The 20,593-nt window shown below is 37.0% G+C and overlaps 1 protein-coding gene across 1 annotated transcript in view; it reads right to left on the reverse strand.

Annotated features, from left to right (window-relative positions):
- Positions 1–20,448, reverse strand: part of Smp_138760 (hypothetical protein) — a 23,581-nt gene extending 3,133 nt beyond the window's left edge. The window contains exons 1-5 of the mRNA XM_018791346.1: positions 20,429–20,448; positions 15,983–16,204; positions 12,017–12,205; positions 8,378–8,489; positions 6,216–6,359 (exon numbers count right to left, since the gene is read on the reverse strand). Of these exons, the coding sequence (XP_018645484.1) occupies positions 6,216–6,359; positions 8,378–8,489; positions 12,017–12,205; positions 15,983–16,173 (636 nt within the window). The 5' untranslated portion in view covers positions 16,174–16,204; positions 20,429–20,448. The remainder of the gene's footprint in view (positions 1–6,215; positions 6,360–8,377; positions 8,490–12,016; positions 12,206–15,982; positions 16,205–20,428) is intronic.
- Positions 20,449–20,593: the final 145 nt, after the last annotated feature.

Genomic DNA, 20,593 nt, shown 5'->3' on the forward strand with positions numbered 1-20,593 from the left:
TTCGTTCATTTGGCTAGTGAAATCATTTCATTTCTTGATCTGAAAACGTAGGTGAATTAGTGTAGAAGTGATAGGAGTAATGCACTTATCGTTTTATTACACACAAGTCTTCCATACCTTTTATTCATCACTACTATCCGTTTTTTTCTTAATAAATAATTATCATTTTTAAAACCCATAATGATCTATCAGAAAGGGTTTTAATGTATATTATAATAATTTTAGTAGTTGATATCATGACTCAACCGAAGCACTGGGGAGGAGTCTCAAAAATAGGACGAGGAGATGCAGTCCCATAGTAGCCGGTGATCAACGATTGATTCATACGCCATTTGTTCCCTCAGGATACTGCAGTCCATGTACACCATTGGTTTGGATTCAAGGTTTTCTAACTCCTTTAGATGGACTTTCCGTGTCCAACAACTCGGTTAAAGCACCGGACATTCATTTCTCGTTTTGTCAATTTCGTGAACAACACCCGTGGTGCGAGAAGGCAGTGAGTAGGACTTCCCTGGCAGAGGCTATATACTCGTGACCATGTGTGAGCATTTCGAGAGGGAGAGCGAACTTTTCCCACTATGGGCCGTACCAAGGCATTTGGAGGCAAAAATGATACATGAGAAAATGAATCAGTATGTTGGAGAAATTTAGACGGCTCACATGTTGTTGAGAGGATACATATAGAATGTGAGAAATAGAGGTTTGTGGAGGGCTTCGTATGAAGGAGAAGAGTCATCACTCACATATTCCTGTCTGGATTCGTCTAGTATCGTACATAATTGCATAGCTTGTGCAAATTTATTGTCTAACATTCGGTCTATAATGAACCATTAATGCACTTAGTCTATGTAAGTGTTCGAAAGCAACGGACATTAGAAAACAACAATTGAATATCTAGTTAATATGAACCATTTGAAACATCATTAACTTGTTATTAATTCTAGATGTTTATAGCTGAGTGATCATCATCAAAACAAATTTGGTCATATACAATGTAGATCGTTGTATAAATTTGCGTGGATGAAGTTGTATGATTTCGAACCATGTTGTCACCGAAAAGTCATCTAACCAAAGATAACGATTTAAGTTCAATTAACAACCAGGAAGTTAAATTATATCCTCACATATAAGATCTGTTATGATTTTTTTTTCTTCACTGACATAGCAACAGTATACGTGAACAATCGATTGCTTAAGCAAACCAAATTTTTTACCCAGTATAACAAATTAGAACACTAGAGTAAGCGACGACTAAGTCATCCTACTTTATTTACCAACATAATATGAACATCAAGTTTCATTATATACAAAACTAAGATATTTGTAATAAAAATTTGCTTAACAGTTTTTTTTAAGACTAATGAACTATAGCTTATAAATGGCAAAAAGGATATGTAGGTCATCAGTGCTTGAAGTCACTAAATTCTAGTTTAAGCCATGTTGGTAGATCACAATGGCATAGGTGTATACACTCTTTATCTTCTCTTAAACCTTGAGGTTAAAATTGTTGCATAAATTTCTTCTTTCCTATACTATATCCTTATATGCGATCTTTCTTTTATATATTACCACCACTAAATTAACTACTTCTATGAATCCGGTGTTCATCTAGTTGTGCTAATGAGTTATGGCAACTTGAACCGATGCATATATGTGCCTGGTCCTACGTTGTAGCTGACTGACTGACTGAAGTCATCAGTGAAATCACATCAAATGATTTAGAAAACAGGGGTATATATTTATTAAACAGTTCTAACTTTTCTTTAACTCCACCTGTAGCTCCCTCCTCGGTAGGCTACTATTAGTCCCAATCCCAGATAAAGGGGGAGGGTGGGGGTTAGCGACCCTATCCCGTAGAAAGCCAACTAGCTAAAACGAAAACGCTAACCAGAAAAAATTATTCAAACCAATTTTACTTTATTGAATACACATGGGCTGCATAGATGACGAGATAACAAACAATTGGGAAGAAATAAAAGATAAGGAATACAATAAAATAAGTAAGTAAATAAGAATGGTATATAATACAAGATACACTTCAGTTAGAAATACAATTACGGGGTACCCTTTAATTAAAAGAATATAGAACAGTACTACTACTACTACTACATGATCACTATTGGGTTCTATTCTGAGCTATATCTGATAATATCTCATGTCAATGAATTATACAATCTCTAAGTCGTGGTAATGGACTATCAGATGCCAGTTCTATACACTTTTCCATCATACTCCGGTACTATATCACAAAATTAACCACTTTGGCTTTTCCACCTAGTCCTAGTGTCAGAAAATAAATAATGTATAGTGTGAAAACCGATGGGATAGTATGTTTTAAAAATGAGAACGTAATAGCTATTAAAAATATATGTACGAATTCCTGAGGTAATAACTTTCAAATTTTCGACTATTCGCCTAATTTAATACGAATCCGACTAACAACTGATGATTTCATGAACGGATATCCTTTGTTTTTATTCAACAACTTCTAACTTCTTTATATTAGCTAGCTTAATTTATCAGAGTAAATAATAATTTGGAATACGTAACATAATCCTAACCAATTGAATTGATCAAGAACCACAAACCTACCAACTGAATTATTATCTTTATTAAATACCTTTTAAAATTATTGTCAGAATTATTCACTTTATAATTTCATTATACTATCAACAGTAGATTGAAGGCAGGTGTTTATGATCAAATATATATTAACAGATAATCGAAATTTTTATTGCCCCTAAATGCTATGGTACGGCCGAGAGTTGGGAGAGTTCTCTCTCCCTCTTAAAATACTCTCACATGGCCACGCGAATATATATCCTCCACCAAGGAAGTTCTACTCACTGCCTTCTCGTGGCACTACTGTTTTTTACAAAATTGAAAAGACGAAAAACGAATGTCCGGTACTTTAAACGGGTTGGTGGAAACGGAAAATCCACCTAGGGGAGTTGAGAAACCCTGATTCCAAACCAATGGTGTACATGGACTCCAGTATCCTGAAGGAACAAATGATGTATGAACCAATTGTTAGTCACCGGCTACTATGGGACTGCATCTCGTTACGATGTTTCACTGCCTTATGGATCAGATCTTTAGGTCAAAGGCTCCGAGTGTGCCCGCCTAAGGAAACCACCTGCTTTAGTTTGGGCACCTGGGTAGTATCACAACCTTCATACAAATCAAATGAGATTTGTGTAGTGCATATGTATCTGGTGATCCTTCGTACCAATATTTATGTGCTTAAATAAATAAATAAATAAACTTTTTCAAAGATCATCCTTCATAATAGTATACTCAATCTGTACTTTAATCAAATGGTTTATTTATATCCATTCTAACTATTCTTTAACTAATATTCGTACTTTCAATTTTACCATAATGATCTCATTTCAATCAACTCATCATCATCATCTTCATCTTAACTATTCAAACCTCTATTGATATCAAAAAATTAATCAATATGAAAAGAAACAAACAAACAAAAAAAAGAGAGAAAAAACACACACACACGCACATACACACACACACAGATACATAGTAACAAGAGAAAGAATAAAATTTAAAAAAAAATTTTTTTTTAGTTTATTTTAATAGTTCATAATTAGAATTCTATTTATTATTTAGATAGAAAGATAATGTATCTATCTTTATAATATAGATGTGTATTACAAATACCTTTTATTATTATTATGAATAGATTATTAGAAGCAAATAAACAAAAACGTTCTCTGGTATTTCTTTGTTTCGGTGGTTTATGAACTAAATTTATATAGTTGAAATCATGAGTCAATTGAAGTTAGACCACTATGGAAAACCTGGAAGCATTGGACGACCGTTTTGTCCTATTGTGGGACTCCTACTTGGCAGTGAGCATCCACGATTCCACCTCGCGAGATTCGAACCCAGGACCTAACAGTCTCGCGCCACAGTACTTAACCAATAGATCACTGAGCCGATATGCAACGGTGTTAATGTCTAACTTCAACCAATCCACGAAGTTTGAGCAACCGTTTACCGATTGACTTCAATGAGTTAATATCTCACAACAGATGTGGTTGAACTCCACTGGTCACTGCTTCCCACTAGAACTCCAGGAAACATCTCTTAAAGTCAGTCACTTGTGAGCATACGATCGTGGATGCGCACTGCTGAGGAGTCCCATAATAGGACAAAACGGTCATCTAGTTCTTCCAGGTTTTTCATGGTGGTCTAGTTTCAATTGACTCATGATTTCAACTATGAAAATAATTGAAATCTCCACAAAACCCCTTCTGATTATAAATTTATATAATCAGTATGAAGATTTGTGAAGATGGTAATATTCTAATAATTATTGAATTTATGAATCAATTAAAGCTAGACTATTATTAAATATCTAGAAGCACCGGATGACTGTTTTGTCCTAGTATGGGACTTCTTAGCACTACACATTCACAATCGCACACGCGGGATTTGAATCAAGGACCTTCGGTCTCATGCACGAATGTTTCAATGGTGGTCTAGCTTAGATAGACTAGTGAATTCAACTGTTAAAATATTACACTCTCTGCAAATTACCATACTGATAATAATCATGTGCTCACTAGTGACTAACTTCCTGAAGTTCTAATGAGAAGCCGTAACCAGTGGAGTCCAATCCGTATCGGGTGCGAGAAAGTTACCCACCTCAGACAATTTATGATGGGTTGCACAAGATTATATATCGATTGAAGTTAGACACTAACACCGTCGGATACCGGTCCAATAGTTCACAGATTAAGTGTTGGTGCGCGAGACCGAAGGTCCTGAGTTCAAGTCCCACATATGGGAGATCGTGGATGTGCACTAATGAGGAGATCCGTAATAGGACCAAGGAGCGACCATCCAGTGCTTCCAGGTTTCTAATGGTGATCTAGCTTAGATCGACTAATGAATTAAACTCCTTAGTAGTGTGGATTCACGAATCAATACAGGAGATAGATCCGAAGATCCTCAGGTATAGTCGGCAGACGATGATATACCAACAATATTAAGCCAGAATTTCTAACAGTTTATACATTTTCAACTTAAGTTAATCCATAAAATTTACAGCGACGATTAACTAATAATTTAAATCAGTCCATGGACACATATTTCTACACATCACTTATCGTAAACAGTAATCATGTGTTTACTAGTGACCAGCTGTGAAGAATTAGTTCACCGAATTTCTGACGAGAGCCATTATCAGTGTAATTCTTAGTTGGGCTAGGATAATTGTCATCAATAACATCAAATGAACATCGGGTACTAAAGTGAATTTGAGTATGAAGGCTAGTGACAATAATCGGTTGTTCAGATAGAAGTAGGTAAAGAGGGCATCAAATCTAGTCAGTCAGTCAGTTACAACGTAGGACCAGGCACATATATGCATCGGTCCAAGTTGCCATACCTCGTTAGCACGAACACCGAATTCATAGAACTAGTTAATTTAGTGGTGGTAGTACATAAAGAAAGATTGTATATAAGGATATAGTATAGGAAGGAAGACAGATATGAAGCAATTTTAATCTCAAGGTTTAAGGGAAGATAAGGAGTGTACACGCCTATGTCATTGTGATCGGTTATGAGCCATGTCACCAAGAGTCTCCAACCATTGGTTACGATAGTCACGTGGACCCCAACCAGGTAGTCTGCATCTACCAACATGGCTTAGACTAGAAGTTAGTGACTTCAAACACTGAAGCCATGTTTTGGTTTGGCCGGCCCTTACTCTCTTCCAACCATCCCCTACACTAGTCAGCATAGCGCGTCGTGGTCAAATCTAGAGCCCAATTAAGTAAAAGAGGAGTGCACCGTAAGGACTGAATCCTTCTCCTTAATCTCTACCATGAGTTTGTGGGAGTGGACTGTTTTGCAGTCCCCATAACAGGACGAAATCTAGAACTTTCACGTTTCGTCGCGTGAGGACAACACTTTTACAGACTGACAAGTCGAAATGAAGTACTTTACTTTTTTTTAAAACTTTATTCAATCTATGGTACACTGCAAGTATCAGTTAATGTGATATCAGTGACAGCTGTCTCATTTCTGGATGTAGTTGACAACATTGTTGAACTACAGAGAACCATTGTTATCAAGTGATAAGCAGTCCATTTATTTATTTATGGGATTAACCAACAAATAACAATCTACAGGGTATCTTTTGGGAGAACAGTACATACACAAATCTCCTCTCCAGGCCAAATACTTACCTCAACTCCATGATGAAAAGCATCATCAACACGTTTTACGATCGCTTCTAACTCCTTTGATGAAGCTGTTGTAGAATTTAAAGCTTCTTCAGAAAATTCTCTTTTTAAAGTAGAGGTATAATTTTCACCAGCGTCTACCATACCCTTTATACAATAATAAAATATAATTCTTATTAAGAATATGAAGTAGTTAGAACGAATATTAGATTTGCATATATGCTTACAATATTAAATAAGTGATTGAATGATGCTGACATTAGGGAGTACAGTGACAGGTAAAGATAATGAAGTGTTTAGTTCATATGACTGAGATGGTTAGGATTTTTCGTCTACGTCGACATGATTAATTCATCAGTAAAATATAGATTATTATGCTTGGATTGAGCTACACTCTAAATGCTAGGGCCAATGATACTACTCAGCTGTCCAAACCAAATGAATTTAAAATTCACCCATTGCACAAGCAAGTGGATATCAGGATTCAGTAGCCGAGTGGATAACGAGATGGCGTTTGAAGCGAAAAGTACTGGGTTTGAGTCCCAGAGTGAACATCAACTCTGCTGGATGCAGGTACATACAGCTGACGAGTCCCAAATGGGACGACACGCACGTCCTGTATTCCACTGCTAGCCACTATCCATCTCTGCTTACAAAATAGATGGAGTGTGGTTAGAACCTATGATTTGATTGCCATAATTCGAAAGCCTTAACTACTGAATAGCACAGCTTGATCCTGTGACACAGCCATACAGATTATAAGAACTCTAGATCCCAAGTTCCATTAAGTTTTGAGGTTTGATATAATTTCAAATCTTTTTAATTCATTTCATTCTAATTTTCATGATCATCAGGTTTAACCTGTTTATAAGTCTTTAAGCTTATATCTTTAGAGGGACCATTCTCTATATGGCATTAATGTTTTTCCTCGCCGAAATATTCCGAATAGACAGAGTCGCAGATATCAATCTTAGAAATACCCGCTAGATTACGTAATAAATCATTCTAATATTTAAAGATGATATACATCATAACATCGATGGGAATCCTCTATAATTCCTAGGAAAAGCCATGAAAATTGTTGAAAACACTCTGACCAATCAAAATCCTTTGAAAATTTCCTAAAGGAATTTAGAAAATAAGTCATTGAAATTTTTTTAATCCTAATTGGATGATTCCTAAATTGGCAAGTAAATTTACCTTTTATAACTGTATTTTTGTCTTGTAAATCGTATTTAATATAAAACGTTTTTTATAGATTCTTTAAATAAATCAATAGGGCCCACATTACAATGTGATAATTAACACCGTTGGATACCAGCCGGCTCAGTGGTCTAGTGGTTAAGCGCTCGCGCGCGAGACTGATAGGTCCTGGGTTCGAATCTCACCAGGCGGGATCGTGGATGCGCACTGCTGGAGAGTCCCACAATAGGACGAAATGGCCGTCCAGTGCTTCCAGGTTTTCTACGGTGGTCTAGCTTCAATTGACTTATGATTTCAACTATATGATAATTAAGTAATTAAATAATTTTATTTCTTTGACAAAACGGAGAAATATGCAGATTACAAGGTACGCCTAATTATAGCATAGAAATTGAGGAACTATGTGGAGTTGATAAGAATCCATGTAGCCATAATATTACCTATATTACTTATGGAAAAGGGTACTATGTAAGTAACAATGATACACCCCCCTTCCACAAAAGCACAATCAATAAACTAGTATTAAGCAATAAGTTAAGAAAGAGTAAATGTTAATGAACCATTCAAAAAGAAGTGGGGACCCGTTATCTAATACATAGTTTATCTAATCAATACGAGACCATCCGCCATCGAAATTCTGGGTCAACTTATGAAGATATAATGGGACGATCAACCTTTTATACTGATGAAAACATCGAACGCAAAATGTCGCTTGTGCTTTATTGTTTAGATGAGTAATGAAATAAACTTTGGGTAATTGTTTATGTACACAACTTGGGCAGAGCATAAAACAACTAAGCGATTGAAGAACGTAAGTCCTGAGGATATTCTGAACAATGAAAAAGAAGACAAGACAATTATATCACCATAGATGAAAGGTGACATTTAGAAGATGATGACCGTTTTACATTATGATATATATATATGTATACATGCACTTAACAGAATATAATTTGACTTACTCCAGGGATAGCCCATTGACCAGAATCTTTCCGACGAATAGAAACAAACTGAAGAATTGGACGTCCAGTAGTTTTATTTAAACATCGACTGCCTGAGTTGTCAAGTTTCCATCTGGATTAATTTTGTTTCCATGGTACAAAAGGTAAACATTTATCACCCGAAGAAAACTAGCAATTTTGTAATTGTAATAATTGCCTCAAAAAGAAATACATCATTACCTACTAACTAAGGATTTTATTTTTTTAAAGTAAACAATAACTTTTTCGATCCAATGCAACAAGTGTAGAATGAACATATGATAGAATCAGCTAACCATAGACAACATATGACTTGAGGAAAATATAGTTGATGTCTCTAAACAAAGCCGCCAAATGTCCTGGTACGGTCGAGAGTGGGGAGAATTCGCTCTGCCTCTCCATATGCTCTTATATGGCCACGCGTAAATAGCTTCTCCCAGGGAAGTCCTACTAACTGCCTTCTCGCACCACGGGTGTTGTTTACAAAATTGAGAGGATGAAAAGCGAATGTCCGGCGCTTTAATCGGGTTGGTGGACACAGAAAGTCCACCTTGGGGAGTTGAGAAACCCTGATTCCAAACCAATGGTGCACATGGGCTGGCTCCAATATCCTGAGGGAACAAATGGCGTATGAACCAGTTGTTGGTCACCGGCTACCATGGGAATGCATCTCTTCACGATGCTCCACTACATTGTGGATCAGACCTTTAGATCAAAGGCACCGGATGTGGTCACCACCTGTTTCGGTTTGGGCACCCGGGCAGTATCACAGCCCTCACACAAATCAAATGAAATTTGTGTGGCGCATATATATCTGGTGCCTCCTTGTATCAATATTTATGTGTTTAAATAAAATAAATAAATAAATAACTCTAAACAAGTAGCAGTAATAATACATTATTCGCAGTGGGAAACTAAGAATGTGAAAAATAGTTTCAAAATGGAACATGTATGGTGTAATAGAATAGAATAATATTGAGTCCAATATTTAAGAAAAGGATAAAGAATAAATGAAATTACTTCATTGTTCGTGATTTCAATTCATATAATTGACTAAGAGGTAGTTTAGCCGTTATAGGATTCGACTTTTAGCTATTACATGGTAGGTCTAAACTCCATTTCACTTAATTTGGTGTTATTTATTATTATTATTTGAACACATAAATATTGATACAGGGAAACACTAGATACATATGCACCACACAAATATCATTTGATTTGTGTGAGGGCTGTGATACTGCCCTGGTGCTCAAACTGAAGCAGGTGGTTTTCTTAGGGGGCCACACCCAGAGCCTTTGACTCAAAGGTCTGATCCACAAGGCAGTGGAGCAACATAAAGAGATGCAGTCCTATGGTAGTCGGTGACCAACACGCCATTTGTTCCCTCAGGATACTGGAGCAAATGCAGACCATTGGTTTGGAATGAGAGTTTTCCAACTCCCCTAGGTGGACTTTCCGTGTCCACCAACCCGGTTAAGGCGCCGAACATTCGCTTTTCATCCTCTCAATTTCATAAACAACACTCGTGGTGCGAGAAGGCAGTGAGTAGGACTTCCCTGGCAGGGGCAATATACGCGTGGCCATGTGAGAACATTTCGAGAGGGAGAGCGGACTCGCCGCACTCTCTGCCATACCAGGGCATTTGGGGGCCAATTTGGTGTGGATAACTGAGTAGTATTACTAACCTTCACATTTCGAATATGAGTTAAAATCTAGTAGAAAATCTGTGTCTGGTACATGGGTTAATGAAAAATAACAAAATTATCATTATAATATACAGTCCAAACGACTGTCACAACTGAATTTATTATTGTTCTACAACATAAGAGGTTCACTTATATTGTAGTCAGCATTTTGAATTCGATGCGATAATTTGACTATTTGATTTACTTTCAGAGTACAGATGATTCATTCACTTTACTGAAGGATCTGATAGATTTTAATTGATTGTTCTAATAAAGGTGAGGTCAATTGAAGAAAAAATTTTGGGATACTAAGAGTCTAATGTATATATTAGATAATAGTATCAAAATATGCTGTTTGAAGAGATTAAAAGACCACCTAAGATCGGCGAACGGAGGAAGGATCAGCGACACAAAAACAAGACAAACTAAACCATTCCAATGCGTCCCCGCCCTGCTAACTAGAGAGAGGAGTTCGGGTTTAGATGAGGGAAAGTATATTCCACAAGCATCCAGGAGCGCGAACAATTCAAGCATATATACAGAATAAAAAAGTCTTTGTGAAACGTCACCAATAGCGTATTAAGAGTCAACAAACCAATGACACTTAGGGTCCTCTCAAGTAGGAAATACAATCTGGAGGTAAAAACGTGTACTTTTCAAATTACAAAAATAAGACATTTATCAAATGATTTCCGGTGATCTAGTATCCTCAACTAAATGATTGTATTAATTTACTTTCATTTTCTATTGTATTCTTTTCAGCTACCATTTTGTACTTCAATTTTTATTATTTATCATTTAATTAATGAAATAAATTATTACATAATGATGAATGATTAAAACAAAAACTTAAAGTACAAAGAAGAATGAATTAGTCAAAAAAAGTTCAATCAGTGAGTCAGTTAGTCAGCTACAACGTAGGACAAGGCACACATGTGCATTGGTTCAAGTTGCCATACCTCGTTAGAACAACAAGATGAACACCAGATTCATAGAAGTAGTTAATTTAGTGGTGGTGGTGGTAGTAGTATATACAAGATAGGTTCAATAGTTAAAATGCAATACCATCTGTTGGCATTCCTTTATATCATCCAAAGGAATTGTCTTAGTAAGAACAATTCATGATTATACGTTAATATTATATGGTTTTTTGTACTTGATTTATCGAATTTATGATATCTCATGATCTAGATAATGAGAATCACTTAGTTATTACAATAGATAAGTAATCAGAATAGTAACTAAAGTACTTATCTATCAAATATCAAGCCGTAACTTTGAATCCCCTACGGCCCCCAAATGCCCTGGTACGGCCGAGAGTGGGAAGAGTCCGCTCTCCCTCTCCAAATGCTCTCACATGGCCACGCGAATATATAGCCTCTGACAGGGAAATCTTACTCACTGCCTTCTCGCACCACGAGTGTTGTTTATGAAATTGAGAGGATGAAAAGCGAATGTTCGGCGCTTTAACCGGGTTGGTGGACACGGAAAGTCCACATAGGGGAGTTGGAAAACCCTAATTTCAAACCAATGATGCACATGGGTTCTAAGATCCTGAGGGAACAAATGGCGTATGAATTAACCGTTGATCACCGGCTACCATGAGACTGCATCTCCTCACGATGCTCCATTGCTTTGTGGATCAGATCTTTCGGTCAAAGGCTCGGGGTGTGACCTAAGAAAACCACCTGCTTTAGTTTGGGCATCTGGTCAGTATCACAGCCCTCACGCAAATCAAATGAGATTTGTGTGGCGCATATGTATCTGGTGCTTCATTGTACCAATATTTATGTGTTTAAATAAATAAATAATAAATGAATCCCCTACGCCTACTATGGTTTAACCAACCGCTTAATATCGGTCATCTAACATACAATCAATAATTTATAGTTATACTTTGAAAACGAGTAAATTAAATAATTAAATTTATGTATACCGTGTTACAATTGGATCAGCAGCATGATTAGGACCCCAACGACCAAGAACACCACGTCCAGTAATTCCTGTACGTCCACGAGGATTTAATGGTAATCCATTAGTACTGAATTTATATTGACCCATAAAACTTGTTCTATCAAGTATTCCATCAATTTTATTAAACTGAATAGCTTTATATTTTTCATCACTAACAATAGAAAAAAAAGATAATTTTAAGTATACAGATGATAGTTATTTCGAGGGAGTTGTTTTACACTTTATAGAATGTACAATACAAGTATTGTTGATAGATTTTATTTGGTTGTTATAACAGACCGTAGCACAATTTTATCCGTTTCAATCCGAATACATACTACTCAAAACATATATACTGTTATGTTTTTAGCTATACGACATCGCGATATACGATTGCCAACTTTAGATATATTGACTTATACGACCAAACTAATGACGCATACACCAGTACGATCAGCCTGGAGTTCCAATTGGTCTTTTTTTCGCCAATCTCAGCCTCCGCGACAAGGATCCTATATTTCAAACATACTTGGTTTATATCCAAGTGAAATCAGACCACATCATACCATTCAATATAAAATAACATTTATACGGGATTAAGCCCAAACTGGCTGTAATTATGAGATAATGTTATTAATAAATTGGGAATATATCAAGAGTAGATATATATGCGCCGCACAAATTTCATTTGATTTGTGTGAGGGCTGAGATACTGCCCAGGTGCTCAAACGGAAGCAGATGGTTTACTTAGTGAGGCCACACCCCGAGCCCTTGACCTAAAGGTCTGATCCACAAGGCAGTGGAGCATCGTAAGGAGATGCAGTCTCATGGTAGCCAGTGATCAACGGTTGATTCATACGCCATTTGTTCCATCAGGATACTGGAGCCCATATGCGTCGCTGGTTTGGAATCAGGGCTTTCCAACTCCCCTAGGTGGATCCTCCGTGTCAACCAACCCGGTTAAATCACCGGGCATTCGCTTTTCGTCCTCTCAATTTCGTAAACAACACCCGTGGTGCGAGAAGGCAGTGAGTAGGACTTCCCTGTCAGAGGCTATATATTCGCGTGGCCATATGAGAGCATTTGGAGAGGGAGAGCGGACTCTTCCCACTCTCGGTCGTACCAGGGCATTCGGGGGCTAATAAGAATATATGTATAATATTAGTCCATAGATAATTCCTAAAGGTTACCATTCATTCATTTTTATCCAGATATAACATATACCATTCAGTAATTACATTATAATTGAGTCCATGAGTTGGTTCGACTTAGATTTTCTTTTAATCTTATTTACGAATTTCACTCTAATCATAAATGAATCTAAAATTAAATGTTAAAAATATACAGTTCAATGACAAATAATTTTTTCTTTGACGATCGGAAAGGAAATTGATCCTGCATACAAAAACTACAAGAAGGAGGTAAAGAAGGATTTGAATGTGACCAACATGGTCTCGTGTGCAGTTACGGGTATGAGGGCTAATATCACTTTCCGGCTGCCCATACCGTGGAAAGGTATTTCTTGAGGGACCTGAAAAAGAAGTTTGATTAGTGTTGGTCATAACGACCTGGGAGCGTGAACGCAGTGCCCAAGGGACAACTGCTTGAGGCCGGTCACGCACGGCCTTTTTGTGGGGGATTTTTGACGTGTTAGCTCCGTTCTTCAAAGGACCTTACCGCCGGAGACGGGAATCCGTGGGATAAGGCAAGGTGTGTATTTTTAGTGTTGACATTTTCTAACCACACCCCTCCTCTTGGGAAGGCAGCAACTCTGTTATGCTGGTTGTCTGAAGGAAACACCTTAATGCCGTCACACCTCTGTACAGTCGGCAGTACGACTTCGCCTTCGGACCTTGGAATTGCTGCTTTTAGTCTCACCGCTCTTCAACTGACCTGTCTGGTATGGTAGGACCTTGAGGAATGATTGTTCCAGCCAGCATAGCTCGATTGGTTCATCACGATAGACAAGCCCGACCACCACGTGAAGGTAGCAGCAACGGTCGGGACATAAGGAGGTAAAGATGAAATTATTTATATTTACTAACAAAATAGATCATCTATGATTGTGTATTTGTAATTCCTTGAAGTAAAGATTTGACTTTGGATAATAAAACTGAAGGTGTTGAAATCACCTCTGTCAATAACTACATTCTTAACTGTCAAGAAGTTAACACAACTCGATAAACAGGCAGTATCACAGTTTCCATAATGTGATATAATTCAAAGTTCGTTAGATTGACGTGTACTTATCTTTTTTACCAAGTTTTATTCATAGTAAATAAGTAAACTTGAGTAGTATTGTTAATTTTAAATTTGTAAATTAGTTTATAATGCTATTTGTAAGTAGCTATCGTGATTTCAGCTAGTGACAACTAATATATAGCATGAAGCAGATATGCGTTATAGTAGCGTTAGAGCTTGAAGTCACTAACTTCTAGTCTGAGCCATGTTGGTAGATGCAGACTACTTGGTTGGGGTCCATGTGACTATCGTAACCAATGGTTGGAGACTCTAAGTGACATGGCTCACAATTGATTACAATGGCGTAGGTGTATACACTCTTTATCTTCCTTTAAACTGAGATTAAAATTGCTTCATATCTGTCTTCCTTCCTATACTATATCTTTATATACTACCTATCTTTTATATATTACCACCACTAAATTAACTATTTCTATGAATCCGGTGTTCATCTTGTTGTGCTAACGAGGTATGGCAACTTGGACCGATGTATATATGTGACTTATCCTACGTTGTAGCTGACTGACTGACTGAGTCTTAATAACAATTGCTTTAATCAATATTGTCAATTTTGTTACAGTAAAGAATTCACAACATCAACTGTGAAGGATTACAACAGATTTCAGTTTAACATGGATTCAAATTACAATGATTTGAAAAGAATATTGTTTAAACGTTTCTAACAGTTAGAATATGCTACTTATCTTTAATCATGAAGGCCATCTAACTGATCAGAAGGTACAACTAATTCTTACGGCCCACCGTACATAATACGGGTGCCCCCAAATGCCCTGGTACGGTCGAGAGTGGTGAGAGTCCGCTCTCCCTCTCCAAATGCTCTCACATGGCCACGCGAATATATAGCCTCTGACAGGGAAGTCCTACTCACTGCCTTCTCGCACCACGGGTGTTGTTTATGAAATTGAGAGGACGAAAAGCGAATGTTCGGCGCTTTAACCGGGTTGGTGGATGTGGAGGATCCACCTAGGGGAGTTGGAAAGCCCTGATTCCAAACCAGCGACGCATATGGGCTCCAGTATCCTGATGGAACAAATGGCGTACGAATCAATCGTTGATCACCGGCTACCATGGGATTGCATCTTCTCACGATCCTCCATTACCTTGTGGATCAGATCTTTCGGTCAAAGGCTCAGGGTGTGGCCCCCTAAGAAAACCACCTGCTTCAGTCCGGGCACCTGGGCAGTATCATAGCCCTCAAGCAAATCAAATGAGATATGTATGGCGCATCTGTATCTGGTGCCCAATTGTACCAATATTTATGTGTTTAAATAAATAAATAAACATAATACGGGGAATTCCAATCTGCTCGACTCTTGGTTTTTCAAAAGATAGACAAAGAAAGAAATATGTAGATATGTTTAGTTTGAGTTTTCCAGTATTTAGCATTGCAATGATTTGTAAGTCTTTTATAACAACACATGGACACATATTGTTAGTATTTATAACTATTCACTTCATATCTAAGACGGGATAGTTGGAAAACACCTAGCTGAAACGGTTGATCAGGCCCTCAACTATGAAGTACTTTAATTCATGATGTCACATCAGTATAGCAAGGTCAAAGTAACAAGATTAATTGAAGAATTTGAAGTAATAGTAGTTTAAATAGTGAAAAAGACTAATGAATAGAAGACACAGCCAAGAGAAACAGTAATTTGAGGAATAATAATATTAAATAATACTCAACTGGTTATCTGGATCAGCCCATGGCTTTTTAGATATTCCTGGAGCTGTGTACGCTACCGGATGATATTCACTCCAAGATACACTCCAACTGACTTTATCATCCGGAACAGGATATCTTTGTATGTCAGAAGTACGAGGGTATGGAGAATTTCTACATTTTACATGTAAATTGGCCACAGTTACAGACGCCATTTTTGAAATGTCGACAATCTGTAAAATAAGTCTATGTAAGAAAAACATTGATAATTTGAAGAACCAACCAATACTTCCCAGTTACAATAATATTGTGTATAAAGCAGAAAAACTAAATTCGTTAAAAGCAACAAACAACATATCATAATTTAAAAAAAAATTAGTCTGCGCCTATAAACAACAAAAAAACATGACACATTTAAAAATACTGTAAAACTGGCTAATTAATAACTTTAAAACAACCATATTAATGAAACTTTTGATTGTGAAAAGCTTGTTTAAATTTGTTAAGGTGCTACCTCGATAGGAAGTTTAAATGGGAATTCCTTTATAGTTAGTGTTTAGGATAACTTGTAGATTCAATCATGTGTATAGGATTGGTTACTTACGTTAGAATAATAACAGGATCGTGACAAAATTTAAACAAGTGACCGTAAAATCAACGAGTTTAGCTCCTAGTCGGTTATAATAAGATTGCCCCAAAATGCCCTGGTACGGTCGAGAGTGGTGAGAGTCCGCTCTCCCTCTCCAAATGCTCTCATATGGCCACGCGAATATATAGCCTCTGACAGGGAAGTCCTACTCACTGCCTTCTCGCACCACGGGTGTTGTTTACGAAATTGAGAGGATGAAAAGCGAATGTCCGGCGCTTTAACCTCACCGGTGGACAGGGAAAGTTCACCTAGGGGAGTTGATCTCCAGTATCCTGATGGAAGAAATGGCGTATGAATCAATCGTTGGTCACCGGCTACCATGGGACTGCATCTCCTTAAGATGCTCCACTGCCTTGTGGATCAGATCTTTAGGTCAAAGTCTCCGGATGTATCCCCCTAAGAAAACTACCTGCTTCAGTTCGGGCACCTGGTCAGCATCACAGCCCCCACACAAATCAAATGAGATTTGTGCGGCGCATATTTATTTGGTGCTTCCTTGTACCAATATTTATTTGTTTAAATAAATAATAAATAACATAGTAAGATTTGGCACAACTATGCATTTATTTGAAGTTCCTACATCTTATACTAACACACAGAGAGGAAATCAACAAAATAATAATTAATGCACAGGAATTGATATGAAATGAGATGGAAAAATACACATTAGAAATCGTTTAAAAGGAAAACATGAGATAAAAATAAGTTATGAGTGATACCGTTAAGTCCTTTATTATCCGACCCTTATTATTATTGTTATTTTTATCTGAACACATAAATATTGGTACAAACAGGCACCAGATATATATGCACCACACAAAAAGTGTCATTTCATTTGATTATGTGAGAGCTATGATACTGCCCGGGTGTCTAGGCCGAAGCATGTGATTTTCTTAGGGGGCCATACTCCGGGTCTTTGACCTAAAGGCCTAATCCACAAGGTAGTGGAGCATCGTAAGGAGATGCAGTCCCATGGTAGCCGGTGACCGACGATTGGTTCATACGGCATTTGTTTCATCAGGATACTGGAGCCCATAACCATTACTGGTTTGGAATTAGGGTTTTCCAACTCTCCTAGGTAGACCCTCCGACCCTTAGTATTTGGTATTTTTCAGACACTCATTTAACCAGTCTCCAAAAGTAGAACAGGGCTTAGACAGGTTCGTAATTACATTCCAAATAAACTACATTGAATGAGAATGAATAACAGTAAGAGGAACGTTAGTAAGTCTATGATTTTATACGAGAATATTCTCATCTCCAATTAAATACTAGCGCAAACTAGCTAGGAATGGGACAATCAACGTGCCAAAAAACAATCCTGTATGGGGTACGCTTTAATTCAATCTATATCTCGCTAACAGATAATTAACTCAACGATTAACCAAAGACAAGGAATAAACACATTCGGACTACTACAACTAAGTGCTCTGTAATTCAACGTCCTCAATCATTTCTTAAAAGTACTGTCAATCAACTAATACGTCTGCACCCATGAGATAGCTTAGACCATCAGTCAATAATTTGATGAACTGGTTTTTAACCACTGCTAGGACTTTTCCGATTTATTTTGTATTTCTTGCGACAAGATAACGAGCGATCTTGATGATATGTGCTGTAAATAAATACGAATATTATGGAAAGTTGCGTTTTAACTAAAAGGTGGTGTTTACCAGTTTTGAAAGAAACACAGTACGCAATTCCCGAGTGTATTTTTTGAAGTAATTTCTGTTACCTATGACGTACCAAGTGGATATCAATTTATCATAAGGTTAGTTTGATGAGGAGTATAATGGGTGCTGATCAGCTCTAACTCAACATGAAGCAGCAGTTAAAATAATTGAAAAATTTGGCCAGTTTATTAAAATAGTCTGTGGATTTGTAACCAAAAAATGTTGGTTTAAAAACTAAAGTTTCGACATTATAACTGGATGTTTCTAACTATTGTGTTATTTTAATACTTACAGATTAGTTACAGTACCACTATAGCCAGCTAATTCTATAACAGTGAAACACTGGTCAGATATATATGACATTGTATATTGAAAAGATTAGTATATTATGCATAGAAACATGTTTTGTACATACAGAAATATACTTATTAATGAAGAACCAGTAAGAAGACAGAAACTATTGCTTATATAGAAAAGAACTAACCGGGCAGAAGGAGCTGAGTAATTGCTAACAGTAAATCAAGTATGTGTATTGGGCTTTGAGCCAATCATTGATGTTTCAAAGTAAGCGAAGCTATTTGAGTGCCTAAACTGTGGTAATTCAGTCAAAATTTGAATTTATAATCCAAAGGTTGAAATCAGAGAGCCTTAACTACCTAGTGAACGCTCCTTGGAAATACACTTCAATGTTGAGAGAAACGATATTTTCAGATGGGAGCGGTGATAATTTGACCAACAATTCCAGGGAAATACTCTTGATTGTCAGAGCTTGGTGATAATAAATCCAATCTACCCTCAAACAAAGCAAGTACCCTAAATGAGATCTATACACAAATAGTATCGGGACAAGCATATAAAATTCCCATAGTAAGTGATACTGTTTGGTGTGTCGCTAAAGCAGTTGAATACTACTTGCTCTACAAAACCACTCGAAGTACCTGGTACATAAAGAAACGATAGACGTATTGACGTAGTTTAGTTGCAAGCTACCAAAAAACAACAGGTCCAAACGTTGGTGACCAACTTTTGTAGATATTTGGTCAAATATTGCTGAATGGTAATTTAATGAAGCCATTGTTGTTCGGATTTTCGTTTTGCTTAGACAGGAAAGACAAAACTCGATCTCTACGGCAGAGCAGATTTTAGCTAATAAAGATTATTTTCTTTCCGTTTCTCACTACGGAAAGCTGATTACTTCGAGAGTTGTGGATAGGTTTAACACTAATTGTTTAGATATAATTGAGTACGGATGATCTCAGCAGCTTTTTACTTATGCTGATTTCCGTTTTTTCCTGTCTCGTAGATGGAGTGATTTCAGCCTGAAGGTGAGTTACTTCAGTCGCTGGTCAAATACGTGCTAGCGAGCATAAGCCGGATGACGATATTTTAAAAAGTCGCAATTTATTTGGTCCTTTGAATTTGTAAACTTTGTGTGATGATAGACTAACTAAAGTAAACTTACTTCCCCGACAAAAAGACTCAGTAAGTTACAGCACTTAAATTAACTAATGATAATTATGAACCTAAGATGTCCTAACTTTCCGTGGATTCCAGAGCAGTAAGCTTGCGGAGAGGTTTAGAAGGTTTTCTAGAACTAGACTCAACTAACTTTTTGGTGAGTAATGACTTTTAAGTCAATCACTCGAGATATGGCGAGACTATAATTTGTGGACTAAATTATGGAATTAAAGATAGCAAGTCTTGGATTTCGGCACTAAGTTCGCTTGTCCACACAGTTAAAATACATGTGGGAATTATAAAGCGTCGATATGTGATGAAAACCCTAACTTTAACCCCTAGCCCTAACTGTAACTTAATCCTAATCCTAGTTCTTCACACTAATTTATAACCTTCTTTTGACCCTAGTGAGAAGTAGGATTTTTCTCAAAGCCACTTGCGGGCTGCTGAGAGGTAGTTAGTAAGTTACGATTTCATCAATTAAAAGTTCTACCATTTATGTTCTTCAGTCCCTGTATTCCTTCATATATATGCGAATATACATAAACATATATGCAGAGATACTGGGGCCCAAGATCTAGGAAGGATAAGTTTACAATATTATTTTTTGGAGGTAGTGATCTACATTTTAGGTATGTTTGTAAAGCTATATGAATACACTGTACACCGACTGCATACCAGTGAACCTACCGAACTCGGTAATTTTGAGTGCATTTCAAAGTTTGCACTAAACTTTAATGTACAAAAACAATGAGATATGCTAATTTCAATCTCCAAGCTATTTGAGTTATGGATAGGATTCGAGAAGAAAATAGGAAAGCAGTTGATATATGTTTTTATGAGCCATACTTTTTC

This window comes from Schistosoma mansoni (assembly GCF_000237925.1).
Source record: "Schistosoma mansoni, WGS project CABG00000000 data, chromosome 3 unplaced supercontig 0083, strain Puerto Rico, whole genome shotgun sequence".
Taxonomy (NCBI): Eukaryota; Metazoa; Platyhelminthes; class Trematoda; order Strigeidida; family Schistosomatidae; genus Schistosoma; species Schistosoma mansoni.